General features: G+C 40.5%; 2 protein-coding genes and 1 long non-coding RNA gene across 6 annotated transcripts in view; 1 reads left to right on the forward strand and 2 right to left on the reverse strand.

The window, feature by feature from the left end:
- LOC119904189 overlaps positions 1–2,615 on the forward strand; it is a 5,380-nt gene extending 2,765 nt beyond the window's left edge. Inside the window, exons 3-4 of the long non-coding RNA XR_005444661.1 lie at positions 1,453–1,563; positions 1,888–2,615. This is a non-coding gene — a long non-coding RNA (uncharacterized LOC119904189). The remainder of the gene's footprint in view (positions 1–1,452; positions 1,564–1,887) is intronic.
- Positions 1–20,926, reverse strand: part of LOC119904188 (potassium voltage-gated channel subfamily E member 2-like) — a 22,033-nt gene extending 1,107 nt beyond the window's left edge. The window contains exons 1-3 of one of the 4 annotated variants that reach the window (XM_038720664.1): positions 20,405–20,922; positions 435–952; positions 64–133 (exon numbers count right to left, since the gene is read on the reverse strand). In XM_038720664.1, the coding sequence (XP_038576592.1) occupies positions 64–93 (30 nt within the window). In that variant the 5' untranslated portion in view covers positions 94–133; positions 435–952; positions 20,405–20,922. Of the gene's footprint in view, positions 1–63; positions 953–20,404 lie in introns of all 4 variants that reach the window. The other 3 variants (XM_038720665.1, XM_038720662.1, XM_038720663.1) reach the window with 3 other exon arrangements.
- Positions 13,444–17,708, reverse strand: LOC119904186 (sodium/myo-inositol cotransporter-like). Its single transcript, XM_038720658.1, is given in 2 exon segments — positions 13,444–16,031; positions 16,034–17,708. Coding segments are annotated over 2 exon segments (2,133 nt in total). The 5' UTR covers positions 17,433–17,708; the 3' UTR covers positions 13,444–15,297.
- Positions 20,927–23,207: the final 2,281 nt, after the last annotated feature.

Here is a 23,207-nt window from a genome sequence, read left to right on the forward strand (position 1 = left end):
GTCATTCAAGTGCAGCCAACCACGTAAAGAATTATTATTTTTTTCCCCCAATACTTTACCAACCTTTTGCCAGGTTTTCGAAGGCCACATCATGAATTTGGTCAGGAGATCAAGACACTGGCAGAGAGCGCGGCTGGTTAGAGTAAGACGCAAAGTCATTAGCTCACAATACACAGTAACCACTGCTCATACTTTGTTTACTCTTTTTTTTATCTTTTCTGCATAGTTGGTTTGTATGTTTGGCAGAAGGAAAGATTGTGGAGCATGACCTTGAAAATGTTAAATGAAAATGCTGATATTTCCTCCAGCTGACAAAGAAAAGGGAGTGCTGGAAGTCATTTCTGCGACACACAACTCTTTCTCAAATTATGGCAACAAATATGGTTTTAATATCAACCTGAGTGGTTTGAGACAGTCTGGTTGTGTTTATTCACCTGTAATTCCTAATCTGCTCACACAGAGGGTACAATACAAGGAACCTTATCAGTTTATGGCAGATTTGCTGTAGCTTCCTCTAGATGGCAGTATATTGCACCACATTTTGTCATACTTGCATGAACTGACATTCCTCCAGTGAATTATGTCAGTGAAATATGTCAAGGATTGCTTCATTATCAAATACACATTGATTTTCTTCCTGTGTATACACACACAAATGTGTGCTACAATTTATCTAACATTCACCCATCCATCTAAAATGAGGTATCAGTGTCAGCCACAAAGCAGCACCCTGAGGTCATTAGAGATTCATTTCTTGCTCAAGGACACTTCAGAGTGATATCTGTTTGCTGACAAGATTGCTTGAGACTGGATCCTGAGTTTGAAGGGGCGGAGTTTCTCCCCCTCAAAGACACTGCTGGAGCGGACGACTCCCACCACCTCTGATCATTCCCAGATCATTTATGTTTTGTTGCGTAGTGCCAGCGGGTGGACGCTGTGCTGACTTTCTGTTCTGTAAAGTGAAACAAGAGGAAAAAATGGAACAGTATGCACAAGGACACACACAAGGAACTGAAAATGAGCTTGTAACTGGTAAAATTCCACAGCATAAAGGAGTGGTGGAAAGATGATAAGGGGTGAAACAGCAACGGAAAGACCCTTATCTGCTATGTTTTGCAAATAATAAACCGTTCTATTCAAAACGCTTTATGAAATATAAGAGAGAATGTTATCTACATTGCAAATGCACCTGAAAAACATGCATGTGTAAGAATGGGTAAGTGAGGTTTCGTATACTAAAATATTAGTAGTACTATAAAGTACATCCAAACTTGCACATTGTCATGACCCTGTATTTTTCCCTCTGTTTTTCTCAGTCTCTGGTCAGTTTTCAGCATCTGCACGTCTTGATAATGTGGCATCTCAGTGATCTGAGGTTTCACAACTTAATGTTTCTTTAAAGGATCAGGAATTTCTCTGTTGGCTCTGTTTGATGAAAGCTTCTTTCAACAGTGTGTGTTGAAATGAACTGACACCAGGGGACCAGAGCATCTGATGCTTTTCGCAATAAAGGATAGGGGTACTGCAACAACCTTAACAGCTTTGATATCCTTCCCACATTATGTAAGTAATATAAGTATGTAAAGTCACTCAGAGCAAAGATATCCTGGTATAATGCAAAGATTTGTGTTTGATGCAACATTCTTGCATATTGTGGGTAAAAGTATTGTGACTTTGAAACATTATTCTGTAACATTTTCTAAAACATTTTAATAAGGCACCCTTTGTAAAGGAAAGTTGTTCTTATTAATGGCTTTTAACTGATCTGTAAAGCAATGGTTAACCACTAATGAAACAATCAGTTAGAACTTCTAAACCCTTTATAACGGTTGCCTTATCATGTTACTGAAAAATGCTTGAAAGCTGGAATACATTTACTCTTAACAGGGTTTAAACAAGCCAAGAACAGCAAAGCCATGACTGAAATAACCAAAGGCCATCTGACTTCATCACAAGCCAGGCTGGATTAACTATCGGGGGGTCAGAGACGGACCAGAACAGCAACAGAAACCCCAAGGCAAGACTGGCATATGCAAAAGAGAGGACGGAGCCAGTGAACCATAAACCCCCTGCTAGGCTTGAATGTTACATAAACTCTGAAATGCAGATTCACACACATGAACACCACCCTGACTACTTAGAAAGGAATTCATTTTTCCGAAGTGGCTCCTGTCCCCTCACATGTTTTGTGTATGTACTTGTAAGGAACTGTGGTTAAGTCATCCATGAATCATAAACATAAGCCAGGGAGTCACAAGAGACAGATTACATAATTGAGTACAATCATGACTTTGATGAGTTTTGTTGGGCACATTAGTCATTCACCTGGTCATAAATCCAGTTTTACATGAAACGGCTAATGACCTTCAGGGAATAACTATCACTCTCGATCTACTTCTCAATTCAACAGCAATTTGTCATGTAGTAACATGATTTGGATGAGAGTCGTCATTCATCCTTTTGATTAGTTTGACCTTGACTGACAATGTAGCAGTACTTTTCCACACATTCATTATGCTTCTTGTTTTTGTTACTGCGCCCTCTTCCTGGAACAGATGATCATCACATCTTGTAAACTTACCAAGCTGCTGTGACAGTAAACACAACAAAATGCCGGCATAACAATGGCAGAAATAAATATAGATTCAGGTTCACGTTATTATGGATTAGAATTAGAGTTAAGACCTTCAGGAGTTTCATTTTGATAGATTTAACTTTCTTTGATTGAGAGGCCATACTGTGATTGGCCACACCCACACAGACGAATCCAAACTCACTTTGTGTTTTGACAACAACTGGGCTCTAAACAACTCTTATTGATAGTAACACTTACCATAGATATTTTTTCCCACGGTCCACCTCTAAAAACGAGTCGTGCCTTAGGCACAGGCTTACACAGGCCTACACCCAAATACATGATCATTGAGTCTCAAAGAAACTTAATTGTTCTTTGATAGATAGCTACTTAAAATTTCATAATAAAGCCATTCAACAGTTTGTGAAGACTGTTCCCCATCGCTCCGTTCCTTTCTTTCTTTATATGCATGCAGGCAGGGTGTTTCCGCCATAAGTTTGTTTGTCTATTGACTTGTTTAAGAGGTGTGTAGAGATCAAAAAATGCAAACTCTGGTGGCCACCAAGCAGTAGGCCTAATTTCAAAAAAGACATGCTAGACAGTAATGCTGATTAACCCCTTGAACCAAAGAGTAAAGGCATTGTCACATTTGCCTTAGGTCCGACAAAATAGTTCAACACGTCACATGATGGATAACAATTCAGTCAGTAAAGAGACCACAGGTGAACAGATGCTTTCTTTACAAAAGAGGTGCTGAAAAGATCAATTTCTAGTCGTACAACCTAAAAGTATCTGGACACCTAGACAGGCCCTGACATTTGTGGTGGCGACTAAATGTTCACTTTTATAATCACTTGACGATGAGTATGTATGGCAAAACATCATGGGTTACTTTCAAAAGTCAAAGTTAAGAGGACGAGCTAGCATTTTTCATACAACATTTTACATAGCTAATTATTAAAACAATGGCATAGGACAGGAGCAGTGTAACATTTTTGGAAATAGATACATACATACATTCACATTATGGCTATAACACTTTACCTTATAACATCTGTAACCCCTAACCTTTAACATGCACTTCCTGTGCTCTTCTTCCACTATGATCTTACAACTCGCTTGTCTTGATTGCACTATTTGTTAACTCTCATTGCTTCCCCTAGGTATCTACCCCATGGATATCGTATGTGTCAGTAGCTCTTTCTAGTGTTATTCCTGCTCTTACTAGTATCTATTGTTGCTCGTAGATCTCTTACTTTACTGATGCTTGTATGTTGTTCCTCAAATGTAAGTCGCTTTGGATAAAAGTGTCAGCCAAATGAGTAAATGTAAATTCAAGTCTCCAAGAGGTTTTAAGTCATTTGAAATCAGACAATGAGAATACTGTAGCCTTTTAGAGCTAGTATTTTACTTTAATAATAGCCCCACATCATTTGGGGAAATACCATGTTTCTATCATACATAATGATGACACTGCTTCTCCCAGGAAAATGCAAAACATGTTAGTACAAAAAGGCTTGAAATATTAGATTATTATTATTATACACACTTTTAACCTAAACCATTACTGTCTCAATCTCTGTCTTAACACCCTCACCTACTTTCTGGAAGCCGTGGCAGTGAGTTCATAGTCCCATGCTATTAAGAGGCTATGTGGCAAATGTGATAAGGATTGCTTCATTACTAAACTTTGTTTTTGCATTATATCAATAACTCAGTGTTTCCATATGAGCAAAGTCTTTTATCAGTGGTTTACACCTGACACTCTATCAGCTGTGCTGTGGATTTGTCACTGATCATGAATGTTGTTATCACCGATCAATTTGACAGAGAAAGATCAGATAAGGCCTCCCCGATGCATGTTTCATTGATTGTCATTCAATGTGTGCAGCCCTAGACACTATTCATTCCGCTTTTATTACTAAGGGAAGAAAATGTTTCCTTTTGCCATTGAAGCCGCATACCATGGGTTAATGCCAGAGGCATGCCGCCATAGTTTAGTCCGGGCTGTGCATGGGGAATGGCAGGAATGTGTGTTTGCTCCACATTCCCTACATGACTGCTTTAGTTCTCATCCCAATAAGAATGAATAACAAAACATTTTTAAAATGGCTAATTGGCAAAAGAAGCACAAAAAGGTATTCATTGTGTTGGGAAAACAAACACAATGCAAACAGATTTTTATGTGTCATATGCATTTTAATACAACATGCTAATAACAAACACAATTAGCTAACTCTGTAACAAGAAATCAAACCTGTCTTTCATACTCTCGCATTAATATTCACTGATCGCTCTAATCTCTGATTTTCTAAGATGCAAATGCTGAGGTCCTGGAAAGTTTGTGCCCTTGAGGACATCTTCTGCACTTCCTTAACAAGCCAGAGATTAGCAATCCGTGTGTGAATGCAAAGCATTAAATGTTCTCCTGTCAAACAAAGACTTCACCAAGTCAGGAGACTGATTAGCTTGTACAGTCTGGTTAGTGTCCCTATCATAAAATCATCTGAAGTAGATGGAGGTTGGATCTTAAAAAATGCTGCCTGTTTACATTTTGAGGAACATGGTTTCTCCCATATTAGCTTCTGCATTGACTCCCTGTAAAGAAGTTAAAATTCGCCTCACCCACAAAGACCTTAATGGTCAGGTACTATCATATCTTAAAGATTTCATACTACCTTATTATGCCACTAGAACACTTCTCTCCCAGAATGCAGGGTTACTTTTGGTTCCAAGAGACTCTGTGATGGTCACAGCCCTGGCCACACAACCAGTTTAAGAGCTGTAACCACATGCACTTTATATTTTTCTTTAGTTTATGCTGTTTTTTCCTCAGGATTATTTTATATACTTTTTTCATACACATTATACATTTGTTGCAAACATTTATTTAGTTACAAATAACTCACAGGACACTTGGTTCATTTCACATACATTCTATTTTATTTAGTTGAACATACAAAAGTATCTTTTTGGAGCGCGCACCATTAGTTACTTTTGGATTGCTTTTCTGTTTGTATAAGTATTTGTTTTTGAGAGCTTTCCGGTGTTGGATTTCACACCCTGGAAGGATCCATGAAGTCTGCTGGCTTAAAGGGGTGGTGCTTGGAGCCGGAGAAGCTTTATAGGGGAGGCGGCCTAATTGGACACTACCACTGCTTGTTCTGTCCGGAGGGGTGGGGGGGTAGCGTTTCCCTAGATATTTTGGGGTTTTGATTTATATTTCAGTATTTTTGTTGAGTTAAGGTTTAGTAAGATTACATTTCTTTTGGAATAAGTTTTTAAGTAGGTTTTGCTGTTATTTGTAGTTTATGTAGTAGTGTTATTGTTAGTCTCCCCCTGTGTGTCAAAGTTGGTCTTATCAGCCAATACATAAGTCCCCTTTGTTTCTTTTGTAGTAGGTCAGTTTTATTTGTGAGTCTGTTTATTTGACCTAGATAGGCCCAAACTTTAGCTTTATTTTGTTGTAATGATTTTTGTAAATAAAAACCCTTATTTTTGAACTTCCCTTGTGACTCCTCTTGCTTAACTGCTTAGTCCCTCACAGTCTCCAAAAGAAGAATTGGAGCCTACTGCTAGAATTATTATTATTATTATTAGTCATATTATTATTATGGTTATTAGTCATATTATTATTATTGTTGATATTTGCATAATCATCACTACCATTACTATTATTTCGCCCTGGCCTATGTGGAGTTGTGCATGTTCTCCCTGTGTTCATGTGGGTTCTCTCCGGGTGCTCCGGTTTCCTCCCACCATCCAAAGACATGCAGGCTAGGTTAATTGGTGTCTCTAAATTGCCCTCAGGTGTGAATGTGAGTGGTTGTCTGTCTATGTGTACCCCTGTGATGGACTGGCGACCTGTCCAGAGTGTACCCCGCCTTTTGCCCGATGTCAGCTGGGATAGGTTCCAGCCCCCCCGCGACCCTGTACGCAGGATAAGCGGTTGACGATGGATGGATGGATTGCTATTATTATTATTGTTGATATTTGCATTATCATCACTACCATTACTATTATTTCGCCCTGGCCTACGTGGAGTTTGCATGTTCTCCCCGTGTTCGTGTGGGTTCTCTCCGGGTGCTCTGGCTTCCTCCTACCATCCATAATTGAGTGTGAGTGGTTGTCTGTCTATGTGTGCGATGGACTGGCGACCTTTCACCTTTCGCCCGATGTCAGCAGGGATTGCTCCAGCCCCCCACGACCCTGTACGCAGGATAAGCGGTTGACAATGGATGGATGGATGGATGGATGGGACTTGCATTGTGTATCTGTGTATCTCTGTGTGTCTGTGTGTGTGTGTGTGTGCGTGCGCGCATGTGTGTCTCTCTCTCTAACCATTCGAGTTGGCCGCCCAAATATGTCTAGGTTCTGCTCAAGGTTTCTGCCTATTACCACTGTCAACAAGTGCATGTTCACGGTTGTTGTGTCTCGGTAAATAATATAACAAAGAGTATGGCCCGGACCTGCTCTATATAAAAAGTGCCTTGAGATAATCTCTGTTATGAATTGGTGCTATATAAATAAAGAAATCTAAATATGGTTGCACACCACTGGTAAAGAAAATGTTGGTAGTGAGTGGCATGACTATCAACAAAGTAGTAGACCTTGTGACAGGCCAGGCTCTGAAAGACCATATAAAGATTATCTGCAAATTGTTTGTACTGACAGCATTGTTAACAGAAATGAATTATCTGCGTAGCCCACCTCACTCAACTATAATTTTGTCTCAGTCGTAAAAAACAGTTCTCCTCACACACGTGTCTTCTCTTGAATCCGCTAGCTGCAGTGCTAGCACGCTAACAACAGTTCAACACGTGTCTTCTTCAACTTCAGACTTGCTACTTAAACAGTCGAAATACACACACTGTTCCGGTGCTAACAGGTACCTCTAATACAAAATCCCTGTTTCTAACTTTTAACTGCATAATTTCAACACTTAACATAACTAATAACCAGCGTTCAACGTCGCTGCGTCAACTTCTTGTTGTTTTTTCTCTTCTGCTCAACCCCCCTTTAAGGAACCAATTTATATATAAGTAATCACTGATTGGATAATAACAAAAGTGACACCTGGCCACCCAATACATGCAACATCAGCAATGTATTGGCCTCAATACCTAACGGAACTATTCAAGAGGGCTCCACCACCACCCCAAATGGTTGCAACCAGTCAACAGCAGAGGATTTTGAGATGTAGAATCTTACTTTTCTGGAAATCTCTGCACTTAAAAAGACTGTTCAAGAGCCTCTATACTATTATTCCACTGTCTGGAACCAGCTGGAGAGGCCTACAAGAGAACAATCTAGTGTACAGGCTATCAAATGAAAGACTTGCTGTGCTAATTGGTCCAAATGTTTGATATGTTTCAGTGTATTCATCGTTTTATTGTCTGTTTTTAATATGTAACCACAACTCCCTGAAAAGCAGAATGGATACTGAATGGGTTATGTTGGTGGGAGGAAAGGGAAATGTGCATCTGTCTGTGAGAGAGGTTAGCACGGCTGACTCCCACAGATCTCCACCCCTGAACTGCCTAAATGCCACTTATCCCTGTCGAACCCATCTGTTACGTGGATGGTGGTGCCTCTCTGTTTTCAGACATATGGAGTTAAAGCATCTTGACACATATGCTTGGTAAACCCAACTATAAGCTTAAGCTAATAAGAATAAGTGTGCTTCCCCAAATTGTGGAACTATTCTTTAGAGAGCATAGACTGCCACATTTATAATGTCCCAAGAGGGCAGTAACAGGTATATAAACTACAGTAACAATGTTTATCTTATTTTTAAGACAATGACTGTAACTGAAAAATAACAAAAGTGTCAGAAACACAGAACCAAACACAGCTTAAACAGGAAAGACATGAACACAGGCGGGCGGTCTGAGAACAGGGCAGATGGGCCAGACAGGGAACCTCAGGTGGGCGGCCTGAGAACAGGGCAGGGGGACAGCCTATCAGGCAGAGTTCAGAGGTTCGGCAGGACGGCCAACGGTGAGGTAGGAAACCCACTGGGGGCCGAGCAGGAGGCCGGCGTCGAGGGTGAATCCTCCCTGGGGGTCGCCAGCGAAGGCGAATCCTCACTGGGGGCCAAACAGGATACCGACGGCGAGACCTCTCCGGAGATTAGGATTAGGACATGAGGAGCTGGAGTCAGTCTGATCACCGACTAGACCGCAGGCCTGGAGGCCATGGATAGGACACAAGGAGCTGGAGTCGGTTTGACCACCGACTAGACAGCAGGACTGGGGTCCACTGACTGGACGACTGGGCTGGAGGCTATGGACTGGATCCGAGGTGCAGGAATCGGTCTGGCCACCGAGCAGAGACGTGGAGCAGGAGTCAGTTTGACCACCGAAGGGGGACCAGGAGTCGATTGGACCACCGGCGGAGCCGGTGCCGGTCCAACCACCGATGGGGCATAAGGAACAGGAATCAGCTGGACCACCAACAGAGCTGGTGTTGGTTGGACCACCGACAGGGCACGAGGAGCAGGAATCAGCTGGACCACCAACGGAGCTGGTGTTGGGGCGCCGGGGATCAGGCTGGCAGCTAGCAGCGCTAGCGGGCCGGGGAACACGCTGGCGGAGGGCAGGTGGAGGGCAGAAGTTCAAAAAAATCTTGGCCCACCTTGGCAGCCGCCGCCGCAACCATGGCCTTGCAGCTACCTCCTTACTGAGGGCAGCTTGCCAGGATTTGCAGCTTGACGCAAACAGCCAGTTCGGCCAAAATGTCCAAAAACATCTCCCTCTCCATTTTTAAGTCTGCTGGGTCCATGTATGGTCACGTCCTACTGTCAAGGGGTGGCTGAGTGAAGTGGCAGGGAACTGAGGGGTGTGGACCCAAATGCAGACAACAGCAAGGCGAGAGGAGGATGCAGTTCAAAATAAAGTTTATTCAAGTAACTAAACAGACTTACATGGAAGCTCGGTACAAAAGACCAAACAAATGTAATCCAGAAGAAGGTAAATCCAACACAAAGACAGAGTAATCCAAAAAAAACGGGGGAACAAACCAGAAATCCAGGGAACACAGCACTAGGCGGAATACTCAACATAGACGCAAGGACATGACAAGGACTGAAGACAATTGAGGACAATATATACACTGGTAAACGAGCAGGGAGGGAAGCACAGCTGAAACACATCAGGTAATCAACCACATGAACTAAAGCACAGGACTAAGAACTAACTAAACAAGACTACACAGAGAAACACAGAACCAAAAACGGCTTAAACAGGAAAGACATGAACACAAAACCACACTTCCAACAAAAAGGTCTTTTTTACGGCAGACATTTTGAATTGTCAAAGGCGTAACATTAATGATTTCATTCAAGAGTCACTGAGTCAGCATGCATAGGGACCATGAAACCAAAGCAGCTAAATCTAACAAAAACCTGTGCTGTGACATGTCAAAATGTCTTCCATGCCTACCATGAAGTGTTGATTATTAACTAGCTAACCAGATACTGTGTACTGCTAAGTAATGTTATAGTAATCTATAAATTCTGAACTTTTTGGGTGTTACTTTACTTTGCTTCTAGGATCACTGCTATTTCTTAAACATATTTGTGGTATTGGTATGTTTTTCAGACAAGTGATTTTCATGTCCTGAGGTGAAGCGCTCTTCCTATGTGTTTTTGCCAAGATTGACAGACCGCAGCCACAACCTTTAAGCCTTATCTTAACCATCCATCTACTGTATATCCTTAACTATTTGAATAGTAGAACTTGTTGGAAGCAGCAGACAGCATGTCAGGAAGCAGTACCTAAGGGGATCAGCTTAAGGCATGAATGAACGTTTCTTGGATTTACATCCCCTGCCAAAAGATTACCACCCTAAAAGATCCGAAACAGTAAAAATAAGAAGACATAATAAAAGGATAAAGCTGGGCCACTGCAAAAACACTGACACAGATAACCAATAGGATGTAAGCAAAACACTAAGTGTTTAAGTTATGATGTTTCAATGAGGAACTTCCTGCTCAGTACGCCTTGGACAAACAAATGGCATTTACTTGATACAGATATGTTGTTATATTCTAAGATGTGTTACCTTTATATCTTGAATATGACATGCAATATTTGGACAGGTCTCAATATTTATATCAAAATTGCAAACCGGCAAAAAAAATAACTATACAATATATCATTATATTTATATAAAATGGACTGTACTGTAAACTTATTTTAATGCATACAGCCTAATGAATTCCATCTGATAATATAATTATTTCAACAGTGTGTAGCCATTTGAAGCGTTTGATTCAGACCATTGTTGGTGTTTTCACTGTCCGAAACAGACAATGAACAAAGCATGGCCTGGATGCCAGTACTTTTCCACAAGGACAATATCATTATTTTCCTCTTGGGAAAGAGGGAGGGTTTGAGTCGGGTAGGGGTTGATGGAGGAGTAAGCAAAGTGTGTAAGAGACGAAGAATGATAAATGAACTCAATCTACTTTGAATTACAGTGCTGTCAGACTCAAAGTGTGTGTTGTGTCTTACAGTGGTGATGTCAAATAACACCAACACAAGAGAGCTGATGTATACAATTAAGAGGGAAAACACAAGCACAGGTTATTTTGCACAGGCAGAGTATTCATTAGATGTGCTTATTCATGTAACAGCTATTCGTTTTTTAATATACTACACTATGAGATACTCCATTACAAGTCCTGTATTCAAAGTGTTGTTGTATTAGCAATAAAACAGACTTAAAATATCAAAAGTAAAAGTAGCTACTCATGGAGATGCATGATGCATTAACATGTGAGTGGCACTATTTGTATCTGTTTGAGGTTTAGCTAATTTTAACTGCTTCATATATTGTTGGAAAGTTTAATCTATAATGCAACAAATTCTATAACAGTTCATAGTTTTGAAATCTAAATGTGTTGTTTTTTAGCAACTTATTGGAGGTAAATGGAAAAGTTCAAAGTATGAAGCTATATCATTTTTTACACATAAGAAATCTTAAGCCATGTTAGTGGCAAGGCCCAAGGGATGTCAGTCTGTCTGTCGGTCCACCACTTTGGTCCAGACTGGAATATCTCAACAACCATCAAATTCATTGGAATGACATTTTGTACAGATATTCATAGTTCCAAGGGTGTGAATCCTACTGACTTTGGAGATCCTCTGACTTTACCTCTACTGCACTTTTGTAAGTATTTTATTGATTGACATGGTGACTTTGGTGATTACCTGACTTTATCTTAAGTATCATCTTCCCCACATGATGTATCCTAATGATAATAATTTTAAACACCATTTTAAGGATTAAGTAATTAATTATTTTGATTGATTAATTGACTAATTGCTGCAGCTCTATTTTGGATGACATTTTACTATATTTTGTCAGTTTTGGGGCTCTATACTTTTGAAGTGCTTGTATTTCAATGGTATGCTACGCTATACTCTAATCAAGCCAAAAATGACCTTTTGTTACATTTTGGCATTTTTATTGCTCCATATTAAGTACTTTACACAGTACTTAAGTAAATGTACTTGGTTACTTTTCACCACAGAAAATAAATGCACTCATGTGCATGCACAACATTTGGAGGAATTTAAACTTCAATGAATGACTTGTTTGACATGTGCTGCAGGGTGTAAAGGGGGTGTGGTTCTCTTCAAGCAGAGGTTAATTAAGGTCATTCTCTCACATGCGGAAACATTCATAGTCAAGCTAAGGTTTTTTAGGTGACACAAAAAAAAGATTTCCATTTAGCAAATTACTAGAGTTACGTAGTTACCTTATTTGGTCATGGTAAAATAGGTCATTTTTTGTTACCCACACACTCCCCTTTGTAATGTGCCTGCTACAATTTAACTTGTTACTACGGGCAGTCACAGGACATTAATGATATGAGTCACTGTCTAAATGGGAAAACATTTCATGGCCTCTAAATGCTACCCTCTGACTAAAATAGATGGATTCAACAGTGTTGATTGTGTCACTCTTAAAAACAGTGTATTAGTAAACATTCCCTACCATGCAAACCATTATGATATTCACTTTTGCATTTTGCACATTGGCCTCTGTGGTTCCTAACATCACATTTTAATAAAGCTTAATGCGAGCTTTAGTTCGCTCTTACTTAATAATGGAAAGTTACAGAGGTGTGACGTTTGATCAACAGGATAAATGGATGTATGAAGCTAAACTGTTAAGTAGTTGCCATTTGTATGCCACTGATCCTGGCTTTTTGATTGGTTGGATCTTGTGTAAAGAAGCTGGTAATCACCCAGCCCTCTTCTGGCTCTGAGCAGATCAAAAAGCCTTGTTGGTGGTTATGTAATCCTGGTCAACAATAATAGAAAGCCCCAAAATATATAGGAAACACTGAAGGGGAGGGCAATTTTGTTACCACCAAGCCCAGTATGAACTCCGTCATTCCTTTTGGAAAAAAAATCCTAATCACGAGATCCAGGGATGAGTTTCAAAATATCACTGACTAATAATGCAGTTATTCAGGAGTAGTAATAAAATGAGTGTCAGCATAACAACATGAAATACATTGTCATGTCCACAACTGCTCTGGTCTGAATTAAACTCATTTTGCTATTTCATTAAAACAGATGCTGACTTTTTCCTCAAAACTTGGAACCTGCTGATAATCACATGATCAATAAAGAATGTCTCTAGTGTTGCAATATTCTTTAGCCCACAAGTCAACAAATGTTGTCCTGACATTACAAGGAATTCAAAACACATTAAAATGACTATTTCTAATGGATGTTAATGTTGAGCAAAATTAACATTATGTTAACCCATGTGGCAAGGAAGTAGTGTATATCCTCCAACTCTTCCTCTCATTTTCTCCTCCCACACCATAAAGAATGAATACACATTTGTCTTTTTGTCTCCACAGAAACTTTATTTTAAGTCTCTAAAAATACAATCCATAAAAACAACAATGTATATTCTCTCAGGAAGAAAAAGGTTTTAAAGCTCTTTCCCATACAGCAATCATTTCTTTTAAACCCTCCCTATGCATCATTTTGCCTGACATTGTGACACTTTGGAATTAAATCAAATTCAAATTCCAAAAGACCGAAACACAAAATGTGTCCTTATTTTTTGTAATCTGGGGATGAGGGGGTTGATGTCTTGACACTTTACACTGTGGAAATAATACATAAGGCCAGCAACATAATGCACCTTGTTGAATTACTCTTGATAATGTCATGACTAAGCTCATCCAGTGATGTGCTAATCCTGCAACAAATGTTTAAAATGTAATTTCTGCTTTGCACTACCATTCTCTGACAAAACTGATTACTATTAAATGGCTTTTAAATTGAACTCTGAACTCCTTATTTGTTGTTTTTATTCCACTCAGAGGTTTATAAAAGATCCACTTGAAACATGATGAAATGACATTTCAGACTGCAGTTCACTAAAAGATCCTATAACACACAGTAGATACACAAGAGATGAAAGGTATGTTGTGGGTGATCAAATGAGCCCTGAATTATACTGTACAAAATGTTTACATAATGCAACAGACTCAACACATTTTGCAACACTGCAAAATGCATAAAATGTAAATTGATACAGAATCACGAATATTGGTACTCGTAGTTTTTTGTCATGATACAATAGTATTGCATAAAAAGCTTTATGGTAGCTTTGAAATGTAACACAGAACACAACCACAAAGTTTTTTTTAAACACAGTAGTACAAAACACAATATATAGAGTCCCTTACAGTGACAACACATTGAACAGCCAGCCTTAGTTTATTTTAGCTTAATGTGATTTTCTAATTTTCTGTGCTTCTTCTCCTCAGTTCCCGTGCTGCAAAGCACATACATATTCAAAATACCAAATATTTACTGTAAAGCTTATGGAAATTATTTTTGATGCAATACCTCCAGTAAGCTGTATCACTGGTTATTATGATAATCACCATAAAAACATTGGTCAGATACAACAGCAGCAGAGAAGCAATGTTTCACACATAATATTAACTTTCAAACTTCATAATGGTCTCCCTTAAAGAAAAAAAAAAAAAAAAAAAAAAAAAAAAAGTGGATATAATTTCCACCTATTCAAGAAAAATAAAGATTGATATGGTAACTTACTAATAACCTTGACATGTCCAAGGCACAATAAAAATAATTGTAAATCACATTAAATTTCTGATGATACAAATGTAGTAATAATGTTCAGCGGCAGAAACTTGTACAAAACTCTCATGGTTTCTAAGCTAAAATAGTGTGAGTTACTACAGACATGTATGCTACACCAGCAACTAAGCCTACAGTTACTGTCAACAAGAGTGGGAAGAGCTTAAATCACAGAATATTTGTTTTTCACCATATAAAGAAAAAGACAAGTGCATATATAAAGGCAAATATTAAATTCACTTAATAGTACAACAAATCTAGAAATCCCAGGAGATATTCTGAGTGCAGGATTAACAAGCGCTGTACAAAATGGACACGCCTGTGCCAAATACAGTAAGCTTCATAGTCATAAAAGAGTACAATTTGTCTCAAATTGAAGAAATATTAATCATTTTTAAAAAATGATTAGAATAAGCTTAGATCCCTATTAAGAGAGCTAAAGACAACTGTAAATATTACAGAGCTTCTCAAATCTCTGGAGATTCAACTGTTTAGTTGTAACAGCCCCTCCCACACAACTTTCACCTCAATAAAAGCCCCCTGCAGCAGTTCTTATTAGTTCAGTGCAGGGTTCAACTACAGTGAGAAATAAACAAACAAGAAGATGCCCACAGAGCAGACGAAAAGCAGTCCCACATTGAGGAGGAGTTTAACTCTGGGTGGCTCATACAGCATCTCTGCAAGGACTCTTGCATTATCCTGCACCATTTTTTGCTGACCACTCTGTCCTCCCTCCTTGTATCCACAAAACCATTCCAGTAAACGCATACACCTGCTAGTCTCCCCATTACTATGGCAGCCTTCTTCTGCTCTGATCATCTCCATTCTTTCATTACCAGTTTGTTCTGCAGGGGTGGTGGCAGGGGATGTTTCTGTACTAGGGGTTGCTGGGTCATGGTCAGTGGATGGGACCAGAAGTTTGACATCCGCCCCATCCAAACACCTCTCCTTTCTGACATCCGGGGGCATTTCTTTATGAAGGCCTCCATCACCATTACTAAGGCTCTTCTCGGTCAGTCTGTACATTTCCGCTTGGCCTTTAGTGGGAAACTTTTCTATGTAGCGGAGCCCCCAGACTGTAGTGGTGCGAACCTGCTCCTCATCTGGTGGAGAGGTGCAGAGGCTGACCACCACCGCCACCAATCCTGAAATCCAGAACAGCCCAGCAGCAAAATACATGTAGTGAACATGAATGACGAAGGCAGGCCTGTCATCTGGCTGGTCGCAGCGAGGCTGGCGGTAAATAAAAGCTAGTATCAGTCGTACGGTACCAAGTGTGAAACCTGTCATGCCGCCCCAAAAGGCACCTTCTCATTACACCGTTTCCAGAACACTCCAAGCAGGAAGAGGGCAGCAATTGGGGGTGTGAGGTAGCCTGCTACTTCCTGGATGTAGAGGTAGGTCTGTCCACCTTGCATTTCAATAATAACAGGGACCCAGGCAATGCTGATTGCCACCATGAGCACAATAAAGATGCGGCCCACGGTAAGCAGCTCCCGCTGAGATGGCTTCCCTCGAAATGTTTGGTAGATGTCCAGTGTGAAGATGGTGCTTGCACTGTTGAAGATAGAGTCTAGATCACTCATCAGGGCAGCGATCATGACTGCCATCATCAGACCCCTGAGTCCCACAGGCATCACCGCCATGACCAGGCGTGGGTAGGCAATGTTTGAGCAGCCGGCTTGAGAGCCACACACAGCCATGCAGTGCTCTGGCCCAATGCAGGCGATCTCGTCCGCAAACAGGATGCGGGAGATCATTCCTGGAATGACTATTAAAAACATGGGCAGGACCTTGAGGAATCCAGCCATGAGTGTAGCACACTTAGCGTGAGCAATGTTCTTTGCCGCTATTACTCTCTGAACAATGACCTGGTCTGCACACCAATACCAAATAGATGCCGGGGTCTGGCCAAGAATGAAGCCTGGCCATGGGATGTCTTCATCCAGGGGACCTCGAAGGATGCGTAGAGAGTCTGGTTTAGGCTCTATGCGGCAGGAAGGAGAATAGGTGAAGTTTCCACTGGCCATTATAGCAGAAATATTGGGAACTGCCTGCATGTACTTAGTTCTGACTCCCTCTAGCCCGCCAACCTTGAGTAGGCTGATAATGGTTAAGGTTAGGGCTCCGCCAATCATCAGTACTGCCTGAAGTGCATCTGTGTACATTACTGCCACCAATCCACCAGTGACCGTGAGCAGTGCAGTCATGCCAATGAGCAGGACAATAGACAGATAAATGTTCCATCCCAGGGACTCCTGAATAAAGAGAGCTCCAGCATACAAGTCCACAGACAGCTTGGTAAAAATATACAGTAACACAGACAAGGAAGCAAAATAAATCTTTAGCCTGCTGCCGCCGTAGCGCTTCGAGAGATACTCAGGCATTGTGTAGACTCCCGAGTGGATGTACACAGGGACAAACACCCAGCCAAGCAGCTGCAGAAGTAGAATTGCATTAAATTCCCAAGCTCCAACAGCAAAGCCACTTGCTGCTCCTGACCCAGCCAGGCCTATGAAATGTTCACTGCCAATGTTGCTGACGAAGAGTGATGCGCCTATCACTATCCCCGTCATGGATCTTCCGGCCAGGAAGTAGCCGCTCACAGTGCCGCGATTGGCTTTCCACATGGCAAGAAACCCGATGACTAGCACCAGGACAAAATACAGTGCTACCACAGCTATGTCCGCTGCTTCCATTCCAAGACGCATTTTTATAGATTTTTTAAAAATCTCACAGCTATATGAATCCTTGCAAAAACGGGAACGCAACTAGTCAAAGTTATGACTCAATTATATATTTTTTAAAAGGAGCAATGCAAATGCTCTGCTTTGGTTTGCTGTCTGGATGGAAGCTGTAGTATCCACCGTCAGATCAAATTCACTAGCTGTGCTTCGGAGGGGATTATCCACCGGCACTGAGGTCGTTCTAGTTTTAGAGCAGGATGTTGTAGGCCTCTGGTCTAGAAAAGCCTAGAGTTAATATTCCTGCAAGACAGCAAAGACAAAGAAAAACACCTCATTAGAGCCTTAATTTGAGAAGGAAAAATACCGAACAGAAATGCTTGAAAGTTTAACAGTCTCTTGTTAGCAAGACAGAAATGCTTTCAGTTTGAATAATTACAAGAGTTAAAATGATCATATCACAAACATAAAATGATCTAAATTACTAGTGAAAGAAAATATGGAATAGCACTCTAAAGACTACATAAGGATTAATAGGAATTAATTCGTTTTGCAACTGCAGTATTTTTCCAGCACCAGTCCTTGGGTTTAGCCCACGTATGACTTTCCTCCTTAATCTTTCTAAAACACATGGAACTCAAGCCATGCCACTGCAAAAACTTTTAAAATAATAAGCTTAACAACATTATGTAAGAAATCAAGAAGGCACAAAAACACATAGCCAAAGGCTCTGCAGTTCCTACATTACCTAATATGTGGCCTGACTTTTGTCATCTTCGAAGTCTTGCAATTCTTTAAGATAACAAACAAAACCTCCATGTGGGTGGTCCTAAGCATGTTTGGAAAATGTAAAGACAGCCATTCTTTGCTGGCACCTCTAACAAAATTGTGCCATTCCAGTCCATGGTTTAGGTCATGAATAAAGAGTAGAGGGACGCACCAGGACAATAACTAATCACACAAAATGTCTTATTTTTAATAAATTGTAATATACCAAAATCCATGCACACACACACACACACACTAACTCGCAGTGAAACCACCAACTTACAGTTAGCTGAATGCTATATACACATATGCTAAAAAATACAAATTCAGACACTTAACAGTGAGATGGTTCAAAATGAAGTGTCAGGTGATGTGTGAGCTGTTTAACGTCTAACACACACACACACACACACACACACCCCCCAATAAAATAAGTCTTTGTTTTCATTTTACCATCTCATAATCAAGGGCTATACTCCATGTGTTCACCATAAACTGTCCAAGAGACTGTGGCTCTGAAATACAGCAGTCAGTCAGTAGTTATATAATGCGGGATTCAACCATAATCACTAACATCCCAGTGTGCCAGGGCCTACTTATAGAGCCCTCACTTAGGCCACCGCCAAAAAATAAATAAATAAATAAGTGTTGGTGCTGCACGTGTCAGAGACACTTACTTTAGCCCAAGGTGATTCATGTAATTGGGTTCAACATAAAGAAGGGTATTCTATTCCTTGCCTTTCTGCAATGGATTATTGACTCAGTCACGGCCACCAATTTAGACCTGCCATTGCTGATGAAACTGTAACGCTGTCATGAGAAAGTTTAATGAAGAGTCTGTGCCAGATATATCAAGGTAAACCAACCCTGACATGCATGAAGCCAGGAGAAGTAAAACAGTCCATACAACTAAATATCAACTGCCCAAGACATTAACTTTGTATCAGATGAGTGGTAGCCGGTCAACGCAGCTAAAAAGGGAGACACTGAATGTATCACGTTTGCTTTCAATCACAGCAATTAATAGAATATCAAAATCCAGGCTGAACTGGCCTTCAGATTAGGCCAGCCGATGCCATGACTGAACAGTGGCATAATCATAAATTGTATAAATAATAAATGTAGTCTCAAATGGTTGTTGAGGCAACCCACCTGTAACTCAAAGCCCCCCCCCCCCATAGTTTCCAGGCTATAAAAACATGTTTATTTCTGCTGTAAAATGTGGGCATTTTAACATGTTGTTGATTGACTTGGAGTCAGCCTCCAGTGGCCATTCGAGGAACTGCAGCTTTTGGCACTTCGGGCGTACTTCATTTTCAGGCCGGAGGTTGCCCCACGGGCATAAAGGATGGTTAGTGCCCAGAACAATGCTGCTTTAATTAATGGCCAGATGTGCCTGACAGGCCGCCTTTGTGAATACAAACGAGACACCGGTTTCAGGCAGCATCTCCGTTTTTCAACCTACTTTAAATTAAACCACGTCCATGCATTCCCATGGAAACCGCGCAGGTCTGTTGCAGTGACAGGAAGTTTTCTCCTTCCTTAGCCTACATGAATGCAGTCAATTCACAGACCTTCAGTATTGTTCACTCAGTGGCATGACACGCAGCAGCTGAAGGGAGGTATTACAGGATGCTTGTCAATCTTACCACTCATGGAGTACACGCTTTCCAGCGCTGTCAAAGTATTTTCTTTTAATATATACACTGGCTGGGAGGTTTGAAGTATTCACATAAACTAAAAAAGGTTGGGGAAAACGTTAGAGGCGTCCAGGCACGCAGCGCACACAAGGTACTTTCTAGAACACTCATTCATTCATCCGACGGCATGAACTGCGTATCTTCAAGGAGCTAGAATTCCTCATTATTTATCTCAGGTGGACTGCAGGATTCAAATTTGGATATTTAACACTACAGGCAAGTCTGACATAATGTTACTTGGACATCTGAAGCATTTCTGTTTTTTTTTTTAAATCGACCTGGTGTCTCAGCGGTCACAGTGACATTTGACACAGATATTCAACAATACATCACCTAGCATCATCTAAAACACAGCTTCACATGCTTAACACTGACGTGAGTCACGGCCACACATTTTTAAGAGATTGAAACCCCGGTGTGGTCTTATCACATTGACTCGCCGGCTCCAGTGTTAAAACGCAGATGCACACTAAAGATGTACGTTGTTAGCTGGTGTTAGCAGCTGGATGCTAAAACAACACTATAACTTACGCCGCAGAAGACAGATCTGCACGAAGAAGAAGTGACTCCCTCCTGAAGACGCGTACGACCCCAAGACCTTGACACTTTGTTCATTTGAAGTTAGTAGCCCGTTGTCTTCTCCGTGCTTTACGTTTCCCCGGAGCTCAGATGCCCGTCAGACAATACCGCCTCTCCCCCTCATTATAAGGCGCTCACGCCCCCCTCGACACGCCCGTGACGCGTTTAGGTGCCTGCTGGAAATTTCTTCAGTTACTTTTCACGGATTCTGATTCTTGTATTGACGGTGTTGACCTGCAGGCAGTGGTGGAAGTTTACAGCGCATTTACCCACGCACTGTACTTAGTTATAAGTTTGAGGTATTTGTGCTTTATTTATTTCTATTTAAGAAATTTTAGCCTATAGCCTGTTTCTACCCCAATACATCTCAGAGACAAATACTTATAGGTTTTTACTCGAGTTATTTGACAGCTTCAGTTACTTTTCAGATTAGGCTACTTATAGCCTACTCTTCCTGTACAGTGAAAACCATTGTGCTTATAAATGTGGATGTTTGTGATAAACGGAAGGATTGTGTGTTCCTTTTATGGGTTGAGAAAATTATCCTACTCCTTAAGCTAAATAGAGTATTTAAACCCCCTTTGGATTGGCTGAAAATTTTATCGCCACAAAGCTGAAAACAGGACTGTTTGTCTGAGCTCATGAAAAGTTGACTTAAGTGGTTCTCACAGGACAGCGACGCAACAAACGCGATGATTTATTAAATATGATGCATTGAAGTAGTTAAAATGAGCTCAACCATACACAGCTACAGCCATCAAACATCAACACATTAATGCAGCAATAGTCTACTAATCAAAAAACATCAAAATCTTAAAACAGGGACAATTTTACTGCAGAATGATACATTCCGCAAGTTACATTTAGCTTATAATACTTACTTTAACTTGCGTAACGTACTTAAGTAAATGATTTGAACAGACTAATTCGTCCACCACTGCCTGCATGTTAACATAAACACAAAGGACACGTGTACTTTAACTGCCATTCAAAACGGGAAGCCAGTGGCGACTAAACACACCCACCTACCACCGCTTGTTTTGACTGCAAAAGAAAATTTTCCTCTCTGTTTTATGGTCTTTTAAAATTTAACTTAATGAATGCCATCTATAATGTCTATCAAAGTCATGGGAATTAAACAAGGACAGCTCTTCTAAAACATTATCTGACGATTACATTTGGATGGTTCTACCAAGGTGGCTAATTAACCCAAAGTTATAAAGTCACTAAGCTGTTGTAAATAGAAACTTCTAGAAACCCATATGCTGACTAATTACAAAAGAACTTTTAATCAGATTATAGGGGGCCGGTAATCTGGAACAATCTAGAAAACTGCCAACTGCTGCCTCTTTGAATAACAGTTAAAAAGAATACATATTGACTTGACTGATTTTTTTTTTCAGTTTTTAAATTTTTACTGAAGCCTTCCTAAAAAGTGAATTTTATTCCTGTATGCCAGAAGTAATGCCCATAAAAGATAGAAAGTGCATTCTTTTGCAAGCGTACATGTTTTAGTGGTGATCTGGCATAGATGAGGTTATTCATTGAAGCATCAGGCTAGTGGTCATGAGGAAGTGGTGGTAAATTAGAGCAATAGGAGGAAAGTCACCATTCGCAGTCTGCCACCATCACGACCACAGGATGATATACAGGATCTATTGTGCCATCATTATTTAGTTCGATTAAGCCATATTAGGTTCACTCTATTAAGAAAATAATGGTCTTTTTATATGAAATAGGTTATTGAAGGAAATGCAAACCTCCAGTTGTCATAAGGTTAGTCATTTGGATAAACTGAATATGCACGTGAGGTGTGTGTGTGTGTGTGTGTGTGCGTGCGTGTGTGTGTGTGTGGTGGGTGTGTCAGATAGGCTGCATAAAGTATTTGCCAACCTTGTAATTGTAAATATACTATAACTACAACCGACACAGCATGCATGACACAGCTTAATTGTTTCAGTCGTCGTCAGATCCTATGGGCAGCCTCAGAAGTCAGATAAGCAAAATATCGCTCATCGCTTGACTTCCAGCGAAACATCCTGCAAGACACAGCTCTAGCCTACATATCACTGGGGGGGGCAGAGTAAATTTCCACTCCACTCCACTCACTCCTCTAGACTCATATCTTGTAAATTTCCATTTCACGGAAAACTACATTTCCCAGGGAGCACTGCGCGCCTCTGTTGCGTAATTGTTGAGCAACAGCAGGGCGCACTAAGACATAATAGGCCACAGTTTGAGCTGGAAGCGTGAATTAATTCACTCTTGATGTGTCCGAGGTATCGCTGTGCACTTCTCCCTTATTTTCTGTGTAGGCCTAAAGTTTGATCGATCACGGTGACTTCAAATGCGTTTATCAAGCACACGTTCCTCACCTGTTACAGTGGTGCCATGTGGTGCTGCTTGTCTAAGGTTAGGCTACATTATAGAGTCTAGGCTAATATATAAGACTCGTTTATTCACTACATTTAGCCTGTTAAGTAGGGATAAGGCAGGAAAAGAATATTGAAAATGAGGTTAATAATGATAAGGTATCAATCTATCCAGTGTTTATTTTGTCATAAGATTTATTGAAAGAATGAATGATTTCATTTGTATCTGGTCATCCCCCCAGTCAACAACAAACCAAAACCTCCGGCATTTTACAACAAAGTATTGGCCTTACATTACGTAGAAATAGCCTATATAAAGTATAATATTCCAGAAGATTTCCAACAATAAGATGTAAATAAATAAATAAACACAGGCTCACAAA

Source organism: Micropterus salmoides, unplaced genomic scaffold (assembly GCF_014851395.1).
Source record: "Micropterus salmoides isolate LMB-PRFRI ecotype aquatic unplaced genomic scaffold, ASM1485139v1 Ms_hic_scaffold_15, whole genome shotgun sequence".
NCBI classification, from domain to species: domain Eukaryota; kingdom Metazoa; phylum Chordata; class Actinopteri; order Centrarchiformes; family Centrarchidae; genus Micropterus; species Micropterus salmoides.